This window comes from Felis catus, chromosome A2 (assembly GCF_018350175.1).
Source record: "Felis catus isolate Fca126 chromosome A2, F.catus_Fca126_mat1.0, whole genome shotgun sequence".
NCBI lineage: Eukaryota > Metazoa > Chordata > Mammalia > Carnivora > Felidae > Felis > Felis catus.
Genome location: NC_058369.1, coordinates 13158429 through 13181374, shown reverse-complemented (window position 1 = coordinate 13181374; position 22946 = coordinate 13158429). Strand labels below are relative to the sequence as shown.

Here is a 22946-nt window from a genome sequence, read left to right as displayed (position 1 = left end):
GGTGAGCTGGGGATACGAGGAGAGACAGAGGCAGAGAGACGTGTGGAGATAAACAGAGACAGAGACACAGAGAAGCCCCTCTTGCTTTCTTGGACCCAGCTCAGTCATCTCCGTACCAACTTACCGAGGACCCGTGGCTCCCCCACCCTTGTGACGCCACGAGCTTCTCCTCGGCCACCCACCGTTCATTCCCAAGGCGGCCTGGGGGGGGGGGGGGAGGGATGGGAGCTCGCCCTGTTCTCCCTTCCTCTTCCTCCACCCCCTTGAGACCAGCCCCTAGGCCTGCAGGGTGCACTGGGTGAAGGCTGAGGGGCAGGGCGGGCTTCCAGACTCACAGCCAGGGCTCCGCTTCCAGACATCCCTGAGGAGGAAGCGCGCTACTGGGCCAAGAAGCTGGAGCAGCTGAACGCCATGCGGGACCAGGACGAGGTGAGCGTTGGAGGGGGCGGGGCGGGGGGACGACTCCGTTCTTCTTGTGTCCGTCTCTCTGTCTCCCCACGTCCTCGTCTCTCTCCACTGGTCTCCCCATGTCTGTGTCCCTAACTGGACTAAATCGGCGATTCGTTTGGTCCCGTCTCAAAGCAAGGATGACATCGAGGGGCATACAGTCCCCCAACGACCAACTGATTTCAATCGGCTCAAGTCCTGCCCTTGCCAGACGCCCTCGAGGAGACACAGGGGCCCTGCGGCAGTTCGTACCTCCGCTTTCCGCCCCACACCCCTCAACTCCTTGGGTCACCCGTTCGGACTTTCTTCAAAGTCCTCCTTCCCCTACTAGCTCTGGCCTCTGTACCCGTGTTGTTTCTTTAGTTTTTAATTAAAAAAATTTTTTTTGAAAGTTTATGTATTTTGAGAGAGAGAGAGAGTAGGGGAGGGGCAGAGAGAGAGTAGGGGAGGGGCAGAGAGAGAGTAGGGAAGGGGCAGAGAGAGAGAGTAGGGAAGGGGCAGAGAGACAGAGCGTAGGGGAGGGGCAGAGAGAGAGAGAGTAGGGGAGGGGCAGAGAGAGGGAGAGAGTAGGGGAGGGGCAGAGAGAGAGAGTAGGGGAGGGGCAGAGAGACAGAGAGTAGGGGAGGGGCAGAGAGAGAGAGAGTAGGGGAGGGGCAGAGAGAGAGTAGGGGAGGGGCAGAGAGAGAGAGTAGGGGAGGGGCAGAGAGAGAGAGAGAGTAGGGGAGGGGCAGAGAGAGAGAGTAGGGGAGGGGCAGAGAGAGAGAGTAGGGGAGGGGCAGAGAGTAAGGGAGGGGCAGAGAGAGAGTAGGGGAGGGGCAGAGAGAATAGGGGAGGGGCAGAGAGAGTAGGGGAGGGGCAGAAAGAGAGTGTAGGGAAGGGGCAGAGAGAGAGAGTAGAGAAGGGGCAGAGAGAGAGAGGGAGAGAGTAGGGGAGAGGCAGAGAGGGAGAGAGAGAGTAGGGGAGGGGCAGAGGGAGAGAGTAGGGGAGGGGCAGAGAGGGAGAGAGAGAGTAGGGGAGGGGCAGAGAGAGAGAGTAGGGGAGGGGCAGAGAGAGAGTAGGGGAGGGGCAGAGAGTGTAGGGGAGGGGCAGAGAGAGAGTAGGGGAGGGGCAGAGAGAGAGAGTAGGGGAGGGGCAGAGAGTAAGGGAGGGGCAGAGAGAGAGTAGGGGAGGGGCAGAGAGAATAGGGGAGGGGCAGAGAGAGAGTAGGGGAGGGGCAGAAAGAGAGTGTAGGGAAGGGGCAGAGAGAGAGAGTAGGGAAGGGGCAGAGAGAGAGGGAGAGAGTAGGGGAGGGGCAGAGAGGGAGAGAGAGAGTAGGGGAGGGGCAGAGAGAGAGAGTAGGGGAGGGGCAGAGAGAGAGAGAGAGAGTAGGGGAGGGGCAGAGAGAGAGTAGGGGAGGGGCAGAGAGAGAGAGTAGGGGAGGGGCAGAGAGAGAGAGAGAGAGTAGGGGAGGGGCAGAGAGAGAGAGTAGGGGAGGGGCAGAGAGTAAGGGAGGGGCAGAGAGAGAGTAGGGGAGGGGCAGAGGGAATAGGGGAGGGGCAGAGAGAGAGTAGGGGAGGGGCAGAAAGAGAGTGTAGGGAAGGGGCAGAGAGAGAGAGTAGGGAAGGGGCAGAGAGAGAGGGAGAGAGTAGGGGAGGGGCAGAGAGGGAGAGAGAGAGTAGGGGAGGGGCAGAGGGAGAGAGTAGGGAAGGGGCAGAGAGAGAGGGAGAGAGTAGGGGAGGGGCAGAGAGGGAGAGAGAGAGTAGGGGAGGGGCAGAGGGAGAGAGTAGGGGAGGGGCAGAGAGGGAGAGAGAGAGTAGGGGAGGGGCAGAGAGAGAGAGTAGGGGAGGGGCAGAGAGAGAGAGGAGGGGAGGGGCAGAGAGAGAGTAGGGGAGGGGCAGAGAGTGTAGGGGAGGGGCAGAGAGAGAGTAGGGAAGGGGCAGAGAGAGTAGGGGAGGGGCAGAGAGAGAGAGAGAGAGAGAGAGAGAGAGAGAGATGGAGACTCCCAAGCAGGTTCTGCACTGTCAGCACAGAGCCCGACTCAGGGCTCGATCTCACAAACCGCGAGATCGTGACCTGAGCGGAAGCCGGACGCGTGCCCGTCAGAGCCACCCAGGCGCCCCTGCCCCCCTGTTCTTCCGTGACATTCCCCGTCTTCTTCGCGGCTCTGCGTCATCACCGCGCAAAGAGCCACCGAGGTCCAGAAGAACAGCCTTCCGAAGGCGAAGGCGAAGGCGAAGGCGAGGAAGAAGCCGCAGGCAAGACCAGAGCTCTGTCCCGCGGGAGGTGGAGCCCAAAACGGGCGACACTCACAAGTGAACCGTTTTTGTCCAGCCTCATGTCTCGTCTTCTTCTTTATTCCGCTCCCTGCCTCGGTTGCCCCCACGTCTATGTGTTCCTTTCTCTCATCCGTGTTTCCTTTTGCTGTCGCGTCTCTGTTTCTCGCTCTGTGTGTGTGTGTGTGTGTGTGTCTTTCTCTGTGGACGTCTGTATCCTCCTCCTGCAGATGGAGGGGATTTGGGAAGCCGCGGGCGTGGGTCAGAATGGAACAGAGCAGAGGGCCATCTGGGTCCCCTGGCTTCTGTCCCGTCCTGAGAGGCACCCTCTCTCCTTCCCTCCCTCTCAGTATTCGTTCCAAGATGAACAAGACAAGCCTCTCCCCGTCCCCAGCAACCAGTGTTGTAAGTATCTCTCGAGTCCTCCCTGGGCATCAGCTGAACCCTCGTCCCTCCCCCGACCCGGGGCTGTCCTGTGTCACGGGCCACTCCCCTCCAGAGGACAGGTCCTAAGAACGCACGATGCCTGCTCACGGTGCAGTGGAAAGAAAAGACCTGGGACCTGAATGCGAGTCCTGCCTTGCTGTGTGGTCGCAGGCCTGCCGGTGTCCCCCTCGGATCCACAGAGCCCCTCTCTGTGAAAGAGGGCGTGACAGTGCCTCCAACCTGAGGCCTGTTGGAAGGACGCAGAGGAGTCCTTCTAGAGACTTGAAAAAACCCTTGGCAGACCCTTTCGTGTCACTCGCCGGACCCTGGATGAGGGCCTATAACTCGTTGAACAAACCTCCGCGGGGCCCACGCAGACCTCCCCCGCCCCCACCCAGCAGCCCACAGTCAGACGGTGTAGACAGACAACCCTGTTAACACAGGGCGCACGAACGATGGATGAAGGCTTTTTCACTCGCCCATTTTCTGAGGCAGAGAAACCGAGGCCCAGGAGGAGACGCCACTTGCCCAAGGCCACACACCCAGCCGGAGGCAGAGCTAGGACTTGAACTCAGGTCTGCGGGGCTCCCAAGTTTGCTTCTCTTTCCACTGCACCGCATCTGTTGATGGCAATGACAGTCCCGTGCCTCTGACCGCTGCCCCTCCGTCGAGGCTGAAGTCTGCAGGGGGGGTTATCCTCCTTGGCCTAACGGAGACTCAGAGGCACCCAGGCCAGTCGCGCCTGGGTCAAGGAGATGTCTCTCTCCTAAAAGTGCCCTCCGGGTCCTCTGGAGTGGGGAGAAAGGGACAAATCATACAGTCTCAGGGCAGAAACCCCACCCGTGGCACTTTGCCCCCCCCCCTTTCAACCTCTTTCTCCTTCTCCATCCCGCTCCCCCTTCCCCCTTTTGCTCCCCCCCCACAGTCTCCCCTGTATGCGTTGTCGACCCCCCATATGCCCAGGATGGTAACCACGGAACCCAGTGGGTGGAGGGGCTGGGGGGGGGACTGCACTTGGGGGACCTCATTTCTTGGGGCTGCTATCGAGAAAGCCGTTGACTTCCCTACCTGGGGAGGGGTCATCACCGCCCTGAGGAAATGACAACCCCCCACCCTGGTGGCGGACGGGGTCACTGAAGGGGTGGGGTGGGGACAGCATCAGGCAGGAGCAGACAGGTGACTCCTGGACAGGTGGACCGAAGGAAGGGGTGAGTTCAGTTTGGGAACGGAGACTTACCTTACCCCTCAGCCTTTACCTCCAAGTTCTCTTGGGAACAGTTTGTCGCCTCAGTTTCATGGAGGAGGCAGCCAGGTGTCAGGCTTGTGGCCCGAGGCATTTTTCCCAAGATGCCCGGGGTGGGGGGGGGGCGGCGCTGGGGTTGAGGGGATGGGGGGAAATGTGGTTCTCTCCCCGGTCCTGATGCTCAGAAGCTGTGTGACTTTAGGCTGCTCACTCTACCTCTCTGAGCCCTATGCCTTCACCTGTCAAAGGACCAGAATTATTAAACCCCACCCAATGGCGGGTGGGGGGGGTGGTGGTGGTATTTCGAAGTGTAGGATTTCCAGTCCAGGGTTTCTTTCCTTGTTTGCCGGAAGGGGGAGGGCAGGGGTGATCAAACCCTGGGCCCGAATGTCCCCTTTATTACTTCCTGGCTGAGCCTGTGGCCTCTTTGAAGGATGCGCTTACCCCACCTTGATGACCGAAGGCAGCACAAATGTCAGGGGGGTTAGAGTGATATTCTGAGGAGACGCTCGGGGCAGGAGGGGATGGAGGTCCTGGGGTGGGAGGAGGAGAAGGGGAAAAGGAGGAGGATAGGGGAGTCCCCCTCCCCGTGCCCCCCCCCCCCGCCTGCTCCCTTTTATTATCTCTGCCCCTTCTCTTTGTAGGCAACTGGAATTATTTTGGTTGGGGTGAACAGCAGAGTAAGTACTCAGCTTGATGTTCTGGGAGGCCACGGGGAGGTGGGGGCCTTGGCAACCCTGAGGCCCCCCTGCCCGACCGCCGGGGAATCAGGGAGCCGGGGGCTGGGGGGCCTGAGGACTGATAAGACCCCGCCTGTGCCCTCCTGTCCCTGACCATTGACGCCTGTCTCGAGGGTCCTGCTCTGCTCGCTCGGGAGTGGGCACCCTTACCGGGGTGGAGGGATTCAGCCGGGAGGAGTGGGCATTTCGACCAGAGACCTGTCTGTCTCCAGCTGGGCACTGTGACCCCTTCCCCCCTGTTCCCCGTGTATAACGTCATCGCCTCTCCTGGGACTCCTTCCTGTCTTTTGTCTCCCCACCTTCCTCCTCCGCCCGGGAAATGGGCCCCAGTGTCACTCAGAGGGGGGTAGGTATGGGGGGAGAGGGTCTTTGAGAGAGCAGCTGGGCAGGGAACCCGGGCACGGATCACTCCAGAGACCTCAGCTCCCAAAGCCCCCTGCCATCTTCCTCCAATTTAACACCCGGGGGAAGGAGACCAGGCCTCCCCTCCCCCAACAACTGGGTGCCCATTTATCTCCCCAAGGAATAGCTCCCTTTCCTCCATGTCTTGCCCCTTCCAGAAAAATCCAGGCTTATGGCCTGAACGTGAATCTCCCTCCTTCCCTTTACCCCACCAACTAGGAACACCTCCACCAGTGCCCACAACCTGACGGCCAGACCCCGCTTCCCCCTTCCCTCCGGGACCAGGGGAAATGTTTACCGCTACTTTGATCCGGAACAATCTGTCAAACACCCATTTAGCCAGAAAAGCCACTCGGCAAGCAAGAGGGCCCGGTACCAACCAGTTTGCCACAGACAAACGACACGGTCGACAAACAGAGATATTTTTGGTTGAAACCAACGTGGCGAAAGCTGATCGCTGGGTCCAGAGGCACAAAGACAGTCCGGCCAGTGGGTTGAAACACAAGTGGCTGAAAATGCCTCTCTGGGCAAGCAGGCAATTCGGTCAAAAACCATGTGGGAGGAAGCGGAGTCAGGGTGGAAGCAAAACAAAACAAAACCAAAAAACCCAAACCGATAGAAAGCAATTGGCCCCCCAAAACTGGACAATGTGTCTGGAAAAACAAACAAACAAACAAAAACCGTTCGCCGACTACACCCGCAGCGTCAGGCAGTTTGGCTGGGAGCATCTTGGCCTGGTCCAGGACAGTTGGGCAGAGAGGATGCCTGTTTGGTTAGAGGCTCTACACCCACAAAACTGGGTAGCGAACAAATTGGTCAAAGGAACAATTCGGTAACGTTGACAAGTCGTCCAGAATTCCACGGGGACACTCTGTCCGGATTTCAGATCCCCGGCTTCAGGCCTCCGTGGCCTCACAGTTATACCCTGATGCGTGTAGACCTGAGCCGTGGAAATTCACATCTGCCTCTGCCTAAAATGCCGGCACTGATGGCACCCAGCACATCAGATGGTGGCCGCTTACGACAGGGACACGATAAAAAGCTCGTAGGTCACAGTGGCCCGAGTCAGATGAGTAAACCAGGAGGCCAGAGTGACCTTGATGAGGCTGGCTTTGCTCGCTGAGAATGAAGTCAAGGTTTCTCCAAAGGCAAACTAACTTAGGGAATGAATCCAAATACGTTTTTTTTTTTAATTTTTTTTTTCAACGTTTATTTATTTTTGGGACAGAGAGAGACAGAGCATGAACAGGGGAGGGGTAGAGAGAGAGGGAGACACAGAATCGGAAACAGGCTCCAGGCTCCGAGCCATCAGCCCAGAGCCCGACGCGGGGTTCGAACTCACGGACCGCGAGATCGTGACCTGGCTGAAGTCGGACGCTCAACCGACTGCGCCACCCAGGCGCCCCCCAAATAGGTTTTTACATGAAGGATGAACTTGATTTTTTTTAGCGTTTGTTTATTATTGAGAGACAGAGAGGGACAGAGCATGAGCAGAGGAGGGGCAGAGGGAGAGGGAGACAGAATCTGAAGCAGGCTCCAGGCTCTGAGCTGTCAGCACAGAGCCAGATGCGGGGCTCGAACCCACGCACCGTGAGATCATGACCTGAGCCACCCAGGCGCCGCCCGCCCCCACCACCGTTCACCCCATTTAAAAAAAATGGACCTATTTGTCAAATACATAGAAACAGACACAATTAGCTGGAGGGGGGGGGAATTAGGAGATTAAAATAATAAGGCGAGGGGCGCCTGGGTGGCGCAGTCGGTTGGGCGTCCGACTTCGGCCAGGTCACGATCTCGCGGTCCGTGAGTTCGAGCCCCGCGTCGGGCTCTGGGCTGACGGCTCGGAGCCTGGAGCCTGTTTCCGATTCTGTGTCTCCCTCTCTCTCTGCCCCTCCCCCGTTCATGCTCTGCCTCTCTCTGTTCCAAAAATAAATAAAAAACGTTGAAAAAAAAATTTAAAATAAAATAAAATAAAATAAAATAATAAGGCGAGAAAAATACACACACATCCGGAACACGAGCAAAGAAACCTAAAGGCATTAAAAAGGGGCAAATCACCCCCCTTGGCATTTAATATCACCGGTCAATTCACTCCCTGGGCCACCTCATCTGGGCCTTCATTTTTTTTCTTTTGCAGCCCATTTGTTTTCAAGGGTTGCCTTTTAAATAAATTGAGTCTCTACTGTCCTAATCACAATCTCGCATCCTTCGACGCTGTTCTTTTTTTTTATCAAGGAAAACAAACCAAACTAAAATGCCCTTTAATGCTTATAAAACACTTGAAGTTCGGCACTCTGCCCTGTTCCATTCGGCCGTAGATTCTGGGTGCGCAATGGTCTTGCCTAAGAATCTAAGAATCTGACCTAAGAATCTAATCCTTTTCGAAGCCTATAGTATCGTCAGCCCCCATGTTTGTTCCCACACGTGTGAGCTCAGATCTAGGAACCCCATCCTCGGACATCGAGAAATCTCTGAGGGTTAAAGGAAATTTCTACTCCAACCTTGTCCCCCTGATCTCCCTCTGAACGTCCCCCTGAGGATTTGTGTGACTTCTCTTACGGGAAGCTCACTGCCTGATGGAAAAAACTCATCGTGCTTTCAGAAAGCCTGGACTTTAGCCAAGTCCGTGCTCACGTTTGAGCCGAAGGACACCCTCCAATTTGCCCCTGTCCCCCCCACATTATAGGACCTACGTTGGACCCCAGACTAGGAGTCCAGTCTGACTGGCAAAGCAGGGTTTTCACCTCCCTTATCCTGCAGCCTCTGCTTCTGTTAACATGACCCCAGATCCTGCATTCATTCTGGCAAAGATCCCTCTTCTTGGGTTAGCAGACAGCGAAGACTCCCTAAGTCTGAGAGACTGTGTTGGCCTCCATTGGACGCCCTCCCTCTCCCTCCCCTCCTCACCCTCTTCCCTCCCCTCCTCTGTCTTCCAGACGATGACCCTGACAGTGCGGTGGACGATCGCGACAGCGACTATCGCAGCGAGACAAGCAACAGCATCCCGCCACCCTATTACACCACATCCCAGCCCAATGCCTCGGTCCACCAGTACTCTGTCCGCCCACCACCCCTGGGCTCCCGGGAATCTTACAGTGACTCCGTGCACAGTTATGAGGAGTTCTCCGAGCCGCGGGCCCTCAGGTAGCCACGGTGTTCGAGAAGGGGATCTGTGTGCGTGCCTGCGCGTGTATCTGGCTCTGGGTCCCAGAGTGGAGAGAGGAGTAGAGGACCTGGGCGAGCTGGGCGTGGAGGTCAGCGGGTCCAGGAAACCAGCATTCTTGTAGGGTAGTAGAGCCCTTTCTTTACGCTAAACCTTGCAAGAAGATCTCACGAGCTTGGTCAAAGGGGGTGTGCTTTGGCTGACGAAGGGGAGCGGAGTCAGGAGGCCCCCCCCCACCGAGCGGTGCCCCTGAGATGTGGGGGTGCCTGGGCGCTCCCTTTAAGGGCGCTGGTGATTTTGGAAAGAGTCTCCCAGCAAGCAGCCGGCTGGTGGTCCTGGCGTGGTCCTGCCCTGATGGCCCGACTCTGTTTCTGACTGGCAGGCTCGGGCACAGTCCCCTCTGGAGCTGCCCCTGCGCGCTCTGGCCTCTACCGCTACCCCCTCGAAAGTCGGCTGGCCCTAGACCTGTCCGACAGGCGGGCCACGCCACGGCCCGGTGCGGGGCGCTGGTCTCCAAGCCTGCGAGGCTGAGAGTCGTGCCTGCTGTCCTTCCGCGCCGACCCGGATCACCCAGCCCTGGTTGCCAAACAAAACTGCGACGCACAGGGTATTAAATGGATGGCACGTTTGTAAAGCGCCTAGAGGGGCGTCTGAACGTGCCACGTAGCGACCGTTGTGTCGATAGCACAAACGATACCGTTTGGAGCTAACTGGGTGCCCCGTGGGTGCCCAGTGATTTGGGGTTGTGGGTCTTTTTCCGAACTACCCGCTCTCCCCAGAATACGGTTCCCCCATTCAAGCCTCACTCCCGTTCATTCGCATACCCAAGCTGGCTCAGGCTGAAGCGATTGTGGGAACAAAGTTTCAACCTGTCGGAAACAGCTGGGAGGAGAGTCCGAGACCAAATATCAGTGAAAAGGAAAGGTCTGCCCTTGGAGAAAGAGAGTCGGGGGAGTGGCCATAGCATCCTACCCAGAGAAAATGCCAGAAAGGGTTGGCTTGGAGAAGTCTGTCTACCGTGAGCATTCCTGGGGCAGGATGGGGGGGGGGGGGGAGTCGGGGTAAGAGGAACCCTCTCCTCTTGTGCTTTGGTCAGGCTACGCAGGAGTGAGGGGAGACCCTCCAGAAGCAGGGGTGGGGCAGGGGAGGAGAGGATGTAGAGGTAGAAACAGCTTGCATTCCCCCGAGAGTGACTCAAGCCGCGCTCCCTGGCCATCCTAGCCGTGCTCCCTGGTGCTGGATGATCCGAGAGGCTGGGGACACCGAGCCGGACCCAGACATTCCATCCCACAAGCCAGGGCTTGGCTGGAAGGAGGGGCAGGGCGGGACACTCTAGCAGTGGGGAAGGGTAGGGAGGACTTCCCGGAGGAAGGTGCCTGGCAGATAGCCCCAGAAGGATAAATGAGAAGTCCGAGGAAGAGAATTTCAGGCAGAGGAAACAGCTCAGCCACAGGCTGGAGATCAGGTCCCAGATCATGATCAGGAAGGCCCTTGGGTGGCCAGCTCAGGGGCGTGGGAGCCAGGGGAAGCATCTGAGGGGGGTGAGAGCTGTGTTAAGACTCAGTACGTCAGAGCCAGGATGGGAGGATGGCCCCACAGACGAGCCTGGGGCAACTTAGGCGGCGCCTGGGGTCGTAGGCGGACACATCCAGGCCTCTGCTGGGATTCCAGTCCTGGGCTGCCCCCCTCCCCAGGGACCCCAGAATGGAGGGAGCTTGAAGTCCTTTCCAGCCAAGTCCCCTGCCATCTACAAGGCGGGCCACTAAAAAGCAATCAACCAAATGCATAAACTAGCAACCAACGGCGAGAGGGAGAGACCCCCGTTTTGGCCCCTACAGCGTCCCTGGAGCTGGCTGGGGAGAGGGGTCCCAGTCCTTGAGAGCAGAGGAAGTATTTAAGACAAGGAATGATGTTTGTTGAGTGACTGAGTGCATGATTAGAAGGGGGACGAGTGGTGGCCCATGCGTCATGCTGCCTGCCCTCAAGCAGGGCTAGGTGTTCCTTCCTAGTCATGTCCAGCATGACCCGGGGCGCACCTCAGGACCCGACCTGGCGGGAGGGTGGGGGAAACTCACTCAAAGACGACATTTCAATGGGCACCAAGAGAGACGCTGGAAGGGTGTTCCTGGAAGAGGGCACAGCAAGGACAATGGCTCAGAGGTGGGCGCTGATGCAGGGGCTCTGGAGGAACAGTGAAAGAGCCAGTGTGGCCGGAGCAGGGGGGGAGAGATGGGAGCACGGAGGGAGATGAGGTGGGGAGGCTGGGGGGTTTGGGCCACCCTGGGGTGTAGGGCAGGGCCCAGATTTTATACCAAGGGCTCTAAGGAGCTACGGCAGGTTTTAGAACAGGGACGTAAATGCCTGCGTTTATGATTTGAAAAAGCCCCTCTGTGGCTTCCACGGGAGGCGAGTGCTGTCGGGGACAGGAGGGGACGTTGGGGCAGCATCTAGATTCGGGGACATCAGGAGCCATGGCCAGGTTCGAGCTGCAGAAGCACTAAATCTCCCAAGACTGGAGGTGAGGCACTGATCGGGGTCCCCAGCACATCGGAGGGGCGCCAGGACAGGAGTGGCGCCCGGCGGGTTCGAGGTTTCCCAGGTACCCGGGGCAAGGCCAGGCGCCCCATAGGCGCTCCTCCGTCAGTGCTGAGTGAATGACGGGGCGGTGGCGCCTGCGTGACGGGCGCGGGGGGGGGGGCGGGGGGGGGCGGGCGGTGGCTCCGGGGTGCCTCCCCGGCTGAGCCCTGGCTGGTCCCCACAGCCCCACCGGCAGCAGTCGCTACGCCTCCTCGGGGGAACTGAGCCAGGGCAGCTCGCAGCTGAGCGAGGACTTCGACCCGGACGAGCAGAGCCTGCAGGGCTCCGAGATAGAGGACGAGCGAGACCGGGACTCCTACCACTCGTGCCACAGCTCGGTCAGCTACCACAAGGACTCGCCGCGCTGGGACCAGGATGAGGAGGAGCTGGACGAGGAGCTGGACGAGGAGCTGGAGGACTTCCTGGAGGAGGAGGAGGAGGAGGAGGACGAGGAGCTGGAGGAGGAGGAGGACGAGGAGCTGGAGGAGGAGGAGGAGCTGCCTGACGAGGAGGAGGAGCTGGAGGAGGAGGAGGAGGTGCCTGATGACATCCGGAGCTACGCCCAGCGGGAGGAGGTGGCCGTGGCTGAGCCCAAAGACTTCAAGCGTGTCAGCCTCCCACCGGCCGCAGCCGAGAAGGAGGATAGGCCTCCGGCCGGGCCTGCTGAGGCCCCCGACGTGGCCAAGGCGGCCCCTGGGCCAGCCGCACTGGAGGAGGCGCCCACAGCGGAGCGGGCCCCTGAGCCAGAGCCCCCCAAGTCTGAGGAGAGGTAATGGGAGGGGGCCAAGTGGCGCTGTGATGGGGTCAGCATGGACCCGGGGAATGGAGGGGAGGGTGTCGCGGGGTCATGGCCGGGAAAGCGGAGGGGGCACTGAGGCCCGTCAGAGGGGCTACAGGTGGGTCACTGTGTCTCTGCAGGGCCAGAGAGGCCACGCAGGGCTTGACATCGCTCGGAGGGCGGAGGGTGAAGGGAGGGCCGGTCCTGGAGCCTCACGACGCCCCTTGCCTCAGTTTCAGGCGACGAGAGGATGAGGAAGGCCAGGAGGGTCAGGACTCCGTGTCCAGGGCCAAGGCCAACTGGCTTCGAGCCTTCAACAAAGTGCGGTTGCAGCTGCAGGAGGTGAGTGACAGCTGCAGCCCAATGCCCAGACCCGCTGACACCTGCCGTGGCCCGCCCGTGGACAGCGTGGCCACGCCCACTGCCCCCGGACACCCCCTCCCCGCCCCCTCCACCACGGCTTTGCTTCGCTTTCTTACATCCTGGTCTTTCTATGGCTCCGCCCACCCCAACCTGGCCCCACCCACACCTGCCTGCATCCTGGCCTCACCGTTCCCGGCCCAGCCCCTGTCCAACCTGACCCCTCTCTGGCCCTGTTTGCACCTTGACTTCATCTGTCTCCAGAAGGGCCCTTCCCTGGTCTCCCATGACTGCCTGCCCTCCCCCCTAGCCAGCTGGCCCCACCAAGGCCCGGCCCAGCCTCCCTCGTGCCCACCTGGGATTTCTGAGGAGGGAGGAAGGAGAGGTGAGCTGGAACCTGGAGCCAGGTCACGGTTACAGCCATGTCAGAGTCAAGCTCATGGATAGGGATAGAGGTGAGGGAGAGGGAGAGAGGTCAGAGCGAGGGCAGCAGTCAGAGATCAGAGGTCTGGGTTAACACTGGGGTTAGGGAAAGGAATCAGTGCCTGGGATCACACTGGGTACCAGAGTCAGGGTTGGGGAAAGGTCTCAGGTCTGGTCAGTGTCAGAGAAGGAATTAGGCGAAAGCATTAGCGTTAGGGTCAGGCAGCAGGATTGAGGCCCCTCATTTCTCTCTTCAATTGTTCAAGCCACCCTAGGCTGGGGACAGAGCAGTGTCATTATCCAGGGGGACCATTATCCAGGGGGTGAGGCTGGCAGTAGGATATCCTAAACAGACTCTCAAGGTCTTAGACCGTCAAATGTCAGAGCCACAGAAGTTTCCAATCGAATGTCTTATGTTTTAAAATTGAAAAAAATTTTTTGACTAAGTTCTAAAAGCAAAGGGTAGAAAAGAATATGCAGTGTAAGGTCTATAGAATAACTTTCACTACATCAGCAATTTGAATGAAAAATAAAAAACAGCAGCGACTCTTTAGTGGAACTCGTAATATGGCAAAAACCAAATAAACGTGGGCAGGCTCTGTGGGTCTTGTAGAAGGGGTGTAAAACGAATCCAAGGTAATCAGGAAAACTCCCTGGAGGAGGTGACACTTAAGGAGAAGTGATATCCAAAATGCTTCAGTGATATTTCAGGAGAGTGCTGGACCCTCCCCACCCTTCTCCCACCATGCCACCCTTTAGTTGCATAGGAGGTAAGGGTGTCAGCTCTGGGTCTACAATGAGATCTGAAGGATCAATGGAGACAATAAATTTCATATATTTAAAAAACAAAGGATCAATGGAGGCTGGTCGGGAGCAGTAGGTGGGAGGGCGTAGGAGCAAGTGGCGCAGCTCAAGCAAAGGCCCTGGGGCACAAGACCAGATGAGCAGGTGAGGCCGGGAGAAGTTTAGAGAATGACAGAATCTTACGAGTGTTTAAACCAACCCCCGAGAAGCCCAGGACTATAGTGCACGGGCTCTTGTTGGAGATGATGCTAACACGTCCCCACGTTTGATGGACAAGGAGACCGAGTCCTACTGAGGTGGGTGGTAGAGAGGAGCTCTTCTCTCCCCATTTTACAGATTGGGCAAACTGAGGCCCAGAGAGAGTTTAAGGACACACAGTGAGGACTAGGACCCGGACCTCCTGACTCCCGGCCCAAAGAGGAGACAAAAGCGGGTGTGGAACCTACCTTGCTCTGGGGAGAGGCTGCCACATTGACCGTGTCTGTCTGTCTGTCTGTCACGCAGGCCCGAGGAGAAGGAGAGATGTCCAAATCCCTGTGGTTCAAAGGCGGGTGAGTAACGGAGTCGTGGGGGAAGGAGGAAGCTTTGAATCCAGAGCTCGAGACTGCTTACACCATAGCGTCAGCCCAGGGAGGATAGCCAGCCGCTCCGTGGAGACAGGGGACAGCTTGAGTGACAGATCGGGTGAAATAATGTAGCCACTAGCATAAGCATTCACCCCGGACAGAAGCCAGAGAGAGTCGCACATTGAATCCCCACAACACACCCACGGGAGGACCGCTACCCCTATTTTCCAGGTGGGGAAACTGAGTCCAGAGAGGTACGTGCCTTGCCCCAGACACTCGCGTTATCCAAGATCACTTCCTCCTAGAGAAATAAGTATAAGAGAGAGGAAAAGCCTGTGTCCTGCAGCGTCCCTCTGCAATCCCGGGGTGAAGTTGTTGATCTGATTCCGTTTTTAAACATCCCAGCTTATGGCTACGGTCGCTGGCTCTTTCTTTAATGGTGACCCTTTCTTTAATGACAGTTATTTGGGCGTCCGTGGAGCCTTTTGTCCTATCTAAGCGCTTACGCGGGCTTTTCTTCCTTCAGCGCCTGAGTGGAGAGGTTAGAAGATGTAAAAGATACTCTTTTTTTTTTTTAATTTTTTTCAACGTTTTTTATTTATTTTTGGGACAGAGAAAGACAGAGCATGAACGGGGGAGGGGCAGAGAGAGAGAGGGAGACACAGAATCGGAAACAGGCTCCAGGCTCCGAGCCATCAGCCCAGAGCCTGACGCGGGGCTCGAACTCACGGACCGCGAGATCGTGACCTGGCTGAAGTCGGACGCTTAACCGACTGCGCCACCCAGGCGCCCCGTAAAAGATATTCTTAAACACTTACTTTGTATCTGTGTTTGTATTTATTTTGAGAGCGAGAGAGCGCGCAAGCGGGGAGGGGCGGAGAGAGAGGGGAGAGAGAATCCCAAGCAGGCTCCGTGCTGTCAGCGCAGAGCCCAACGCGGGGCTTGAGCTCCGGAAGCCGTTGAGATCATGACCTGAGCTGAAATCAAGGGTCCGGTGCTTAACCGACGGAGCCACTCAGGTGCCCCTGAAAGATACTTTTTCTGCGTTTATTTATTTTTGATAGAGAGAGACAGAGCACAAGTGGGGGAGGGGCAGAGAGAGAAGGAGACACAGAATCGGAAGCAGGCTCCAGGCTCCGAGCTGTCGGCACAGAGCCCCGACGCGGGGCTCGAACCCACGCACCGCGAGATCGTGACCTGAGCCGAAGTCGGACGCTTAACCGACAGAGCCACCCGGGCGCCCCTAAAAGATACTTTTAAAGTGCACTAATGTTTTCAAGTAGCAGCGGGAAGGGTGACTGCCTTCCCTTGTTCGTCCTTTGCAAACAGAGGCGCGGAGACAGACGCTGTGACTCCCAGATGAGCCCGTGTCCTTGGGGGGAGCCCCGGAAGCTGGGACTGACACGGGGATGAACACGTGATCTATGGAGGAAATGCCCTCGAGAGACGCGGGCGGGGGTCAGGCTGGGGAGCCAAGCCCCCTGAGCCAAGCCCAGGTGTATTTCGGGAGTCACCAGGCCTCTGCCTGATCCTCCAGGCAGCGCTGGAACATGGATGGCACCCGGGGGCTTGTCCAGAGTCACTGGCTGCCAGGCATCTCTCTCCCTGGCCAGTGGGAACCTTCTGGAGAAGAGCCACGCCTGAACCCTCTTTGGGATGTGGGCCCCTCCCAGTAAGGTGAATCCGTAAAGGCCACGGTAGCATCTCCCACAAAGTAGCTCATTCTGACCCACCAGCTACGCCAAAGCTGCGTAGCCATCAGCTTCGAAATCACTCCTTCCAGGATCGACTTTAAATGTACATAGGTATTTTCAATTTTGAAATACCTATTTCAATTAGGTAGTGTCTCGTGAATATCTTAGTTTATTCAAACGTCCATTCAAACTTCCATTCAAATTGGGCAACAGCATCATCTCCCCATTTCCCAGGTGAGGAAGTTGAGGCCCGGAGTCGTCTTCATTTCCTGGGGCTGCCGTAACACACTACCGAATGGGCAGCTTAAACCAACAGGAGAATAGTCTTTTTACAGTTCTGGAGGCCAGGATTCCAAAGTCAAGTTGTTGGCTGAGCCACGCTCCCTCTGTCACTGTCACCTGTAGGGGAGACTCCTTCCCTGCCTTGCCAGCTGGTGGTTGCTGGCAATCCTCAGTATTCCTTGGTTTGTAAATGTGTCGCTCTGATCTCTGTTGTCACACTGCTGTCTCTCTTTCTATAAAGACACCCGTTATATTGGATTAGGGGCCCACCCAGTCTAGCGTGAGCTCATCTTAACTAACTATATCTGCAATGACCCAGATATTCCAAATAAGGCCACCTTCTGAGGTACTAGGGGCTAAGATTTAAATGTATCTTTTTGGGAGACACCATTCAACCTTTAATAGCCCCGGGGAGATCAAGTGTCCTGCCCAGGCCTCCAGTGATGTCTGTTGGAGACAGGGAGACGCCTGGGCCCTTGACATCCCCGTGTGTGTCTTACAGCCCTGGCGGTGGCCTCATCATCATTGACAGCATGCCGGACATCCGCAAGAGGAAGCCCATTCCACTCGTGAGCGACCTGGTGAGCGCCTGTGCCCTCTCCTCCCCCAGCAGAGCAGGCCTGCCATAAGCAGTGCTCAACCTATACAACTGCCCATGGCAGACCTGGGGCTGGGGGCTGGCAAGGTGTTCCCTGGGACTAATGTAATCTGATTTCTACCCTGCCTGCTGCATGGACACTTCAGGCCATGGTGAGTGGTAGTGACCTGAGCCCCCATCTCTTCCTCAGACCCCCCCCCCATTAGGATCTTCCAACTGGCCCCCAATGCATGGGTTCCGGGGTGAGGGGACCCTGCCCTGTCCTACAGTTTCTGGGTGGGGAAGAAAGCAGGTGACTCCTGATCTTGGTTCCTGGAGTGGCTGGTAGTTTTGCTCTGTGGGTGCTGATCATGGCCAAATGCAGCTCCTGAGTCTGGTTCCTGGTGGTGGGGGGGATGGGTGAGTCAGGGGTGTGAGGCTGCTCACCTTCCAGGGTCCCTTCTAACCCAGAGCCTCTGTCACTTTCCAATTCTTCACTGGCCCTCCTCCTGCTGCTATTTGTGGCCGTGGCTGCAATCCGTCGCTGGCGGCCCCAAACCATGGCTGTGGATTCTGCTCGTGGTGACAACCCTACGGGTGTGAATCGACCCCGGTGACTCCCTTGGCGATTTCCCTGCCCCAGTCCCTGGTCCAGTCCAGAAAAGCGGGCATCACCTCCGCCTTGGCCTCCAGCACTTTGAACAACGAGGAGCTGGTGCGTGGGGCGCCTCCCCTTCCACGGGGTTGAGCGGGGGGGGGGGGGGGCTGGGGGCTCCGGGGAAGAAGAGGAGGAGAGCGTGGCAGGGACGGGCACTCCTCCCTCCCCACGATCTGGTTGCGCTGCGTCCGGCCGACATGATCTGTGCCCCGGAACCGTGGATTCCGACGGTGTGGGGGCAGGGGGAGGGACGGGGACTTTACTACACTCAGCGAGGGGGTGAGGGTGGCGCAGGACAGCGCCCCATGCCGCCCCTCTCTCTCCGCTCAGAAAAACCACGTTTACAAGAAGACCCTGCAAGCCTTAATCTACCCCATCTCCTGCACGACGCCGCACAACTTCGAGGTGTGGACGGCCACCACGCCCACCTACTGCTACGAGTGCGAGGGGCTGCTGTGGGGCATCGCGCGGCAGGGCATGCGCTGCACGGAGTGCGGCGTCAAGTGCCACGAGAAGTGCCAGGACCTGCTCAACGCAGACTGCCTGCAGCGTGAGCGCGGGGCCGGAGGGGCGGGGCTCCGGGGAGGGGCGGGGTTCCGGGGGCGGGGCTCCGCGGAGGGACGGGGCTCCGCGGGGGCGTGGCTCCGCGGGGGCGGGGCTCCGGGGAGGGACGGGGCTCCGCGGAGGGACGGGGCTCCGTGGGGGCGGGGCACCGCAGGGGGAGGGGCTCCGCGGGGGCGGGGCTCCGCGGGGGCGGGGCAAGAACAGGGGAGGGACTCGTTGGCCGCAGGAGTGGGGCGAGAGGAGGGGAAAGGGGGCGTGAGGAGGTCAGAGAGGGGTGGGGAGAGACTCAGGGACTAACTACACTGTCCGAGGGTGGGCTTACTGACAGCGGTTCCCCTGGAGAAAAATGGGTTAGAGAGGGGGCTCAGAGAGGGAGGGAGCTCTGAGTGGGGGGAGGGAAGAGCCAGAGAAGGGGCGGGGTCTTGGTGGAGCGCGAGGGTTCAGCGCGGCCCCCTCGCGCTGCAAGGTGGGTACTCCGGGGAGAAGGGGTAGGAGGGTTCAGAGAGCATGTCGAAATCTCTAGCAGCTCTAGCTTTGGGGCGCGAGTCACCTGAACCCCCACGGCTCTAAGTACTCTTGGCCGCAGCCCAGGAAGCTGGAGGTGGGAGTTGGGGTTCTCGCTCCGGTGAGGGGGCGCGCTCTGGACGGTGACTGCTCTCTGCGTCCACAGGGGCTGCAGAGAAGAGCTCCAAGCACGGGGCAGAGGACCGGACGCAGAACATCATCATGGTGCTCAAGGACCGCATGAAGATCCGGGAGCGGAACAAACCTGAGATCTTCGAGCTCATCCAGGAGATCTTCGCCGTGACCAAGACCGCGCATACGCAGCAGATGAAGGCGGTCAAGCAGAGCGTGCTGGACGGCACGTCCAAGTGGTCGGCCAAGATCAGCATCACTGGTGAGGCCGCGGGGGTGGGGGTGGCCACAGGGTCCCTTCTTCTCAGCCCCCTGTGCTCCCTCCTATGGCTCTTCCTCTGGCTGTGTGTAGTGTGTCCATATCTGTCCCATGTCCCTAGGTGTGTTTGTGCTCCCGCGGTGGGCATGTGTGCCTCCAAATGGGAGTGCACGACGCTGTCTGCATGAGTCTTGGTTTGTGCCCCACCCCACCCCCAGAATCAGACCCCAAGAAGAAGAGTTGAGGGCACGTTGTTTATCTAGGGGGTGATGCCATGGGAGTTGAGAAGTGAGCCTGGGACGGAAGGAGCCCTACACAGGGTGTCAACGATCAGGACCACTGGGGGACAGTGCTGACCACTGGGGGCAGAAGGGTCCTGCCCGGGTGGAGGCCTTCGGGTGTTCATCCATGCCCAACCTCATTCGAATTTCCCTGAAAGCAGACCCCAAGATGAGGATTTCGGGGCATATGGGTATCCAGAAGGTGGCCCCAGGAAGCCCCAGTGTGGGTGGAGACAGGAGTCTGGGAGCAGGAAGAGAAGGAGCCCTGCAGGGGACCCCAATAAATAGGCGACTCTGAGAGCAACTGTAGGCTCAATCCTGCTGGAAATTTCAGGAGGACAATGTACAGAATGTCTTACCCAGGGGTGACCCAGGGCAACCTTCCCATCCAGCATCAGCCGAGGACTCCGGGGGTGTTAACTCTTCAGAAAGCCCTTCCTGTCTTGTGGGTGTCCCCATGGGCTCCCATGGTCAGAACAAAGCCCTCAGGCCATGTCGCAGGTGTCCCCAGTAAGCAGCAGGGAACCTGTGTCAGTGACTATTCTCCGTACGCCTCACTCCTTGAGCCCGTATTTGTATTTGTCCTGTGTGTCTTCCAGTGGTCTGTGCCCAGGGCTTGCAGGCAAAGGACAAGACGGGATCCAGTGACCCCTATGTCACTGTCCAGGTTGGGAAGACCAAGAAACGGACGAAAACCATCTATGGGAACCTGAACCCTGTGTGGGAGGAGAACTTCCACTTGTAAGTGCCTGGCTGAACCCCTGGCCGCCCAGGTGGACTCCCTGCTGGAGCAGCCAAAGGGGGCTCCAAGACCAGCCACCTGACCCCAGCCTCTGCCTCCCCTTCCCCCCGCAGTGAATGTCACAACTCCTCAGACCGAATCAAGGTGCGTGTCTGGGACGAGGATGATGACATCAAATCCCGTGTGAAGCAGCGGTTTAAGAGGGAATCCGATGACTTCCTGGGACAGACGATCATCGAGGTGCGGACACTCAGCGGCGAGATGGACGTGTGGTACAACCTGGGTGAGCATGGGTGGTGTCCTGCAAGGGGACAGGGAGGGTGCCCCAGGGGGCCCAAGTGGGGAACCAGTGTCAGGAGGAGGTAGTCTAGGAGCCCAGTCTGATGGACAAGGTAGGGTCTGTGTGTCCCAATCTGATGGGGGAATCAGGATCTGTGAGGCCCAGTCTGATGGGGGAGGAAGGGTCTTCTGTGAGGCCCAGTCTGACGGAGGAGGAAGGGTCTTCTGTGAGGCCCAGTCTGACGGGGGAGGAAGGGTCTTCTGTGAGGCCCAGTCTGACGGGGGAGGAAGGGTCTTCTGTGAGGCCCAGTCTGACGGGGGAGGAAGGGTCTTCTGTGAGGCCCAGTCTGACGGGGGAGGAAGGGTCTTCTGTGAGGCCCAGTCTGACGGGGGAGGAAGGGTCTTCTGTGAGGCCCAGTCTGACGGGGGAGGAAGGGTCTTCTGTGAGGCCCAGTCTGACGGAGGAGGAAGGGTCTTCTGTGAGGCCCAGTCTGACGGAGGAGGAAGGGTCTTCTGTGAGGCCCAGTCTGACGGAGGAGGAAGGGTCTTCTGTGAGGCCCAGTCTGATGGGGGAGGAAGGGTCTTCTGTGAGGCCCAGTCTGATGGGGGAGGAAGGGTCTTCTGTGAGGCCCAGTCTGATGGGGGAGGAAGGGTCTTCTGTGAGGCCCAGTCTGATGGGGGAGGAAGGGTCTTCTGTGAGGCCCAGTCTGATGGGGGAGGAAGGGTCTTCTGTGAGGCCCAGTCTGATGGGGGAGGAAGGGTCTTCTGTGAGGCCCAGTCTGACGGGGGAGGAAGGGTCTTCTGTGAGGCCCAGTCTGACGGGGGAGGAAGGGTCTTCTGTGAGGCCCAGTCTGATGGGGGCAGGAAGCAAAACCTCAGGATCCTAGTCTGAGGAGAGAGACGCAGACCCAGGAATCCTATCTAAGATGAGTGGACGCTGGGGATCTTGATCTGATAGGGGAGGCAGGGCTGGGGAGCCCAGTCTGGGAGAGAAGGAGGGCCTAGGGCTCCTGGTTAAAGAGAAGATGCAGACTCGGGAATTTAATCTGCGCAAGGAAGCAGGGTGTGGAATCCTAGTTTGAAGGAAGAGACGGGGCCTAGTGAGTTCTAGGCTACTGGGAGAGGCACAAGCCCAGAGAGCCGATCTGAGAAGAGATACCTGGGTCTTAACTTCAGGGTCATGACTCCTAGCCTACCGTCATGCATACATTAGAATATCCCCGGCCTACACTGGGAAGGTCTGATGCAGAGGTCCCCTTCTGTTCTGCAGACAAGCGGACTGACAAATCCGCCGTATCAGGTGCCATCCGGCTACACATCAGTGTGGAGATCAAAGGCGAAGAAAAGGTGGCCCCCTACCATGTCCAGTACACTTGTCTACACGAGGTGAGGCCCAACGCCCCTCCCTGCCTTCACAGCTCACTGCGATCTCCTCCCATCCCTGACCACCCCAGCTCCACCTTCCTGTTTCCAGCCACGCCTTCCATACTCTCTGGGCCTCAAAGACTATCCCCCCATGCCATTCCTACTGCCTGGAAAACTCCTCCCTCTCCATCCAACTTCAGGGCCCCCTCCTTTGGGAAGCCCTCCTTGACCTCCAGGCAGACTCTCACTACCCAGCTCCAGGTGTTTCGCCCGTCCCAGACCCGAACAGGGGGCTCCTGGAGATGACTCAGTTTTTGAGTGAATAAATGATTGGTTGAATGGCCACATGCATAATGGGTGGATAAAAGGATGGGCGGATGGACAGATGTGGGGTTGAACTATTGAAAGTAGAAATGAGTGGATTTGGGGCAGTTGCATAGGCGGATTGGTGGAAAGATGGATGGGTGGATAAATTGATGGGTAGTAAATAGATGATGGATGGTTGAATGGGTGGATGGATCCATTGCTGGATAGACAAAGTTGTGGGTAGATGTATGGGATGGACGGATGTGTGGTCGAATTATTAAAAGGGAGGATTCGCACATGGGGGAAGTTTTGGGTAGTTGAATGGGTTGGGTGGGTGGATGAGTGTATGAATGGTCAGGCAGACAGATGTTTAGATAGATGCTTGGATGGAAGGACAAACGGATAAATGTACGAAAGGATAGAGGAGTACATAGGTAGATTTGGGAGTATTTGGATTGATGGATGAGTGAGTAGACAAGTGGATGGATGGGTAGATGAGTGGATGTAAGACAGACGGATGGTTGTGTGGTTGAATTGTTACAAGGACAGATGAGTGGATTGGTGAAATGTTTTGGTAATTGCGAGAGTTGATGGGTGATGGGTGGATGACAGCGTAGATGAATAAATCAATAAATCAATGAATCAATGAATCAATGAATCAATCAATCAATAAATGAATAAATCAGCGTAGATGAATAAACAAACGGATGGATGATGTAAGCTGCCTCCAGCCTGGGGTCTCCGACCCCTTGTGCCTCACTGCACTCTTCACGATGCCTTCTCCCTCTCGGTGGCAGAACCTGTTCCACTTCGTGACAGACGTGCAGAACAACGGGGTTGTGAAGATCCCAGATGCCAAGGGTGATGACGCCTGGAAGGTTTACTATGATGAGACAGCCCAGGAAATTGTGGATGAATTTGCCATGCGCTACGGCGTCGAGTCCATCTACCAAGCCATGACGTGAGGCTGCAGGCTGGGGCGGACTTGAGGGCAAGGTGCAGGAAACCGGGGTGAGGGGGTTCCCTAGCAGACACTGGCAGATCTGGGGTGGAAGGGTTTTTGAGAGAAGGAGCCAGAGAGGACGTGGGTGTGGTGGGCATCCTGTAATCCCCTGGAGGTTA

General features: G+C 57.9%; 1 protein-coding gene across 13 annotated transcripts in view; it reads left to right on the top strand.

The window, feature by feature from the left end:
* Positions 1–22946, top strand: part of UNC13A (unc-13 homolog A) — a 62329-nt gene that overhangs the window by 14297 nt on the left and 25086 nt on the right. For 6 of the 13 annotated variants that reach the window (XM_023247146.2, XM_023247152.2, XM_023247161.2 and 3 more), the window contains exons 6-21: positions 356–429; positions 3050–3104; positions 5013–5048; positions 8447–8654; positions 11435–12019; positions 12262–12370; positions 14120–14166; positions 16660–16738; positions 16902–16907; positions 17378–17449; positions 17723–17942; positions 18627–18854; positions 19732–19873; positions 19988–20157; positions 21424–21539; positions 22622–22785. In XM_023247146.2, the coding sequence (XP_023102914.2) occupies positions 356–429; positions 3050–3104; positions 5013–5048; positions 8447–8654; positions 11435–12019; positions 12262–12370; positions 14120–14166; positions 16660–16738; positions 16902–16907; positions 17378–17449; positions 17723–17942; positions 18627–18854; positions 19732–19873; positions 19988–20157; positions 21424–21539; positions 22622–22785 (2311 nt within the window). The remainder of the gene's footprint in view (positions 1–355; positions 430–3049; positions 3105–5012; positions 5049–8446; positions 8655–11434; positions 12020–12261; positions 12371–14119; positions 14167–16659; positions 16739–16901; positions 16908–17377; positions 17450–17722; positions 17943–18626; positions 18855–19731; positions 19874–19987; positions 20158–21423; positions 21540–22621; positions 22786–22946) is intronic. The other 7 variants (XM_045048108.1, XM_045048071.1, XM_045048094.1 and 4 more) reach the window with 2 other exon arrangements.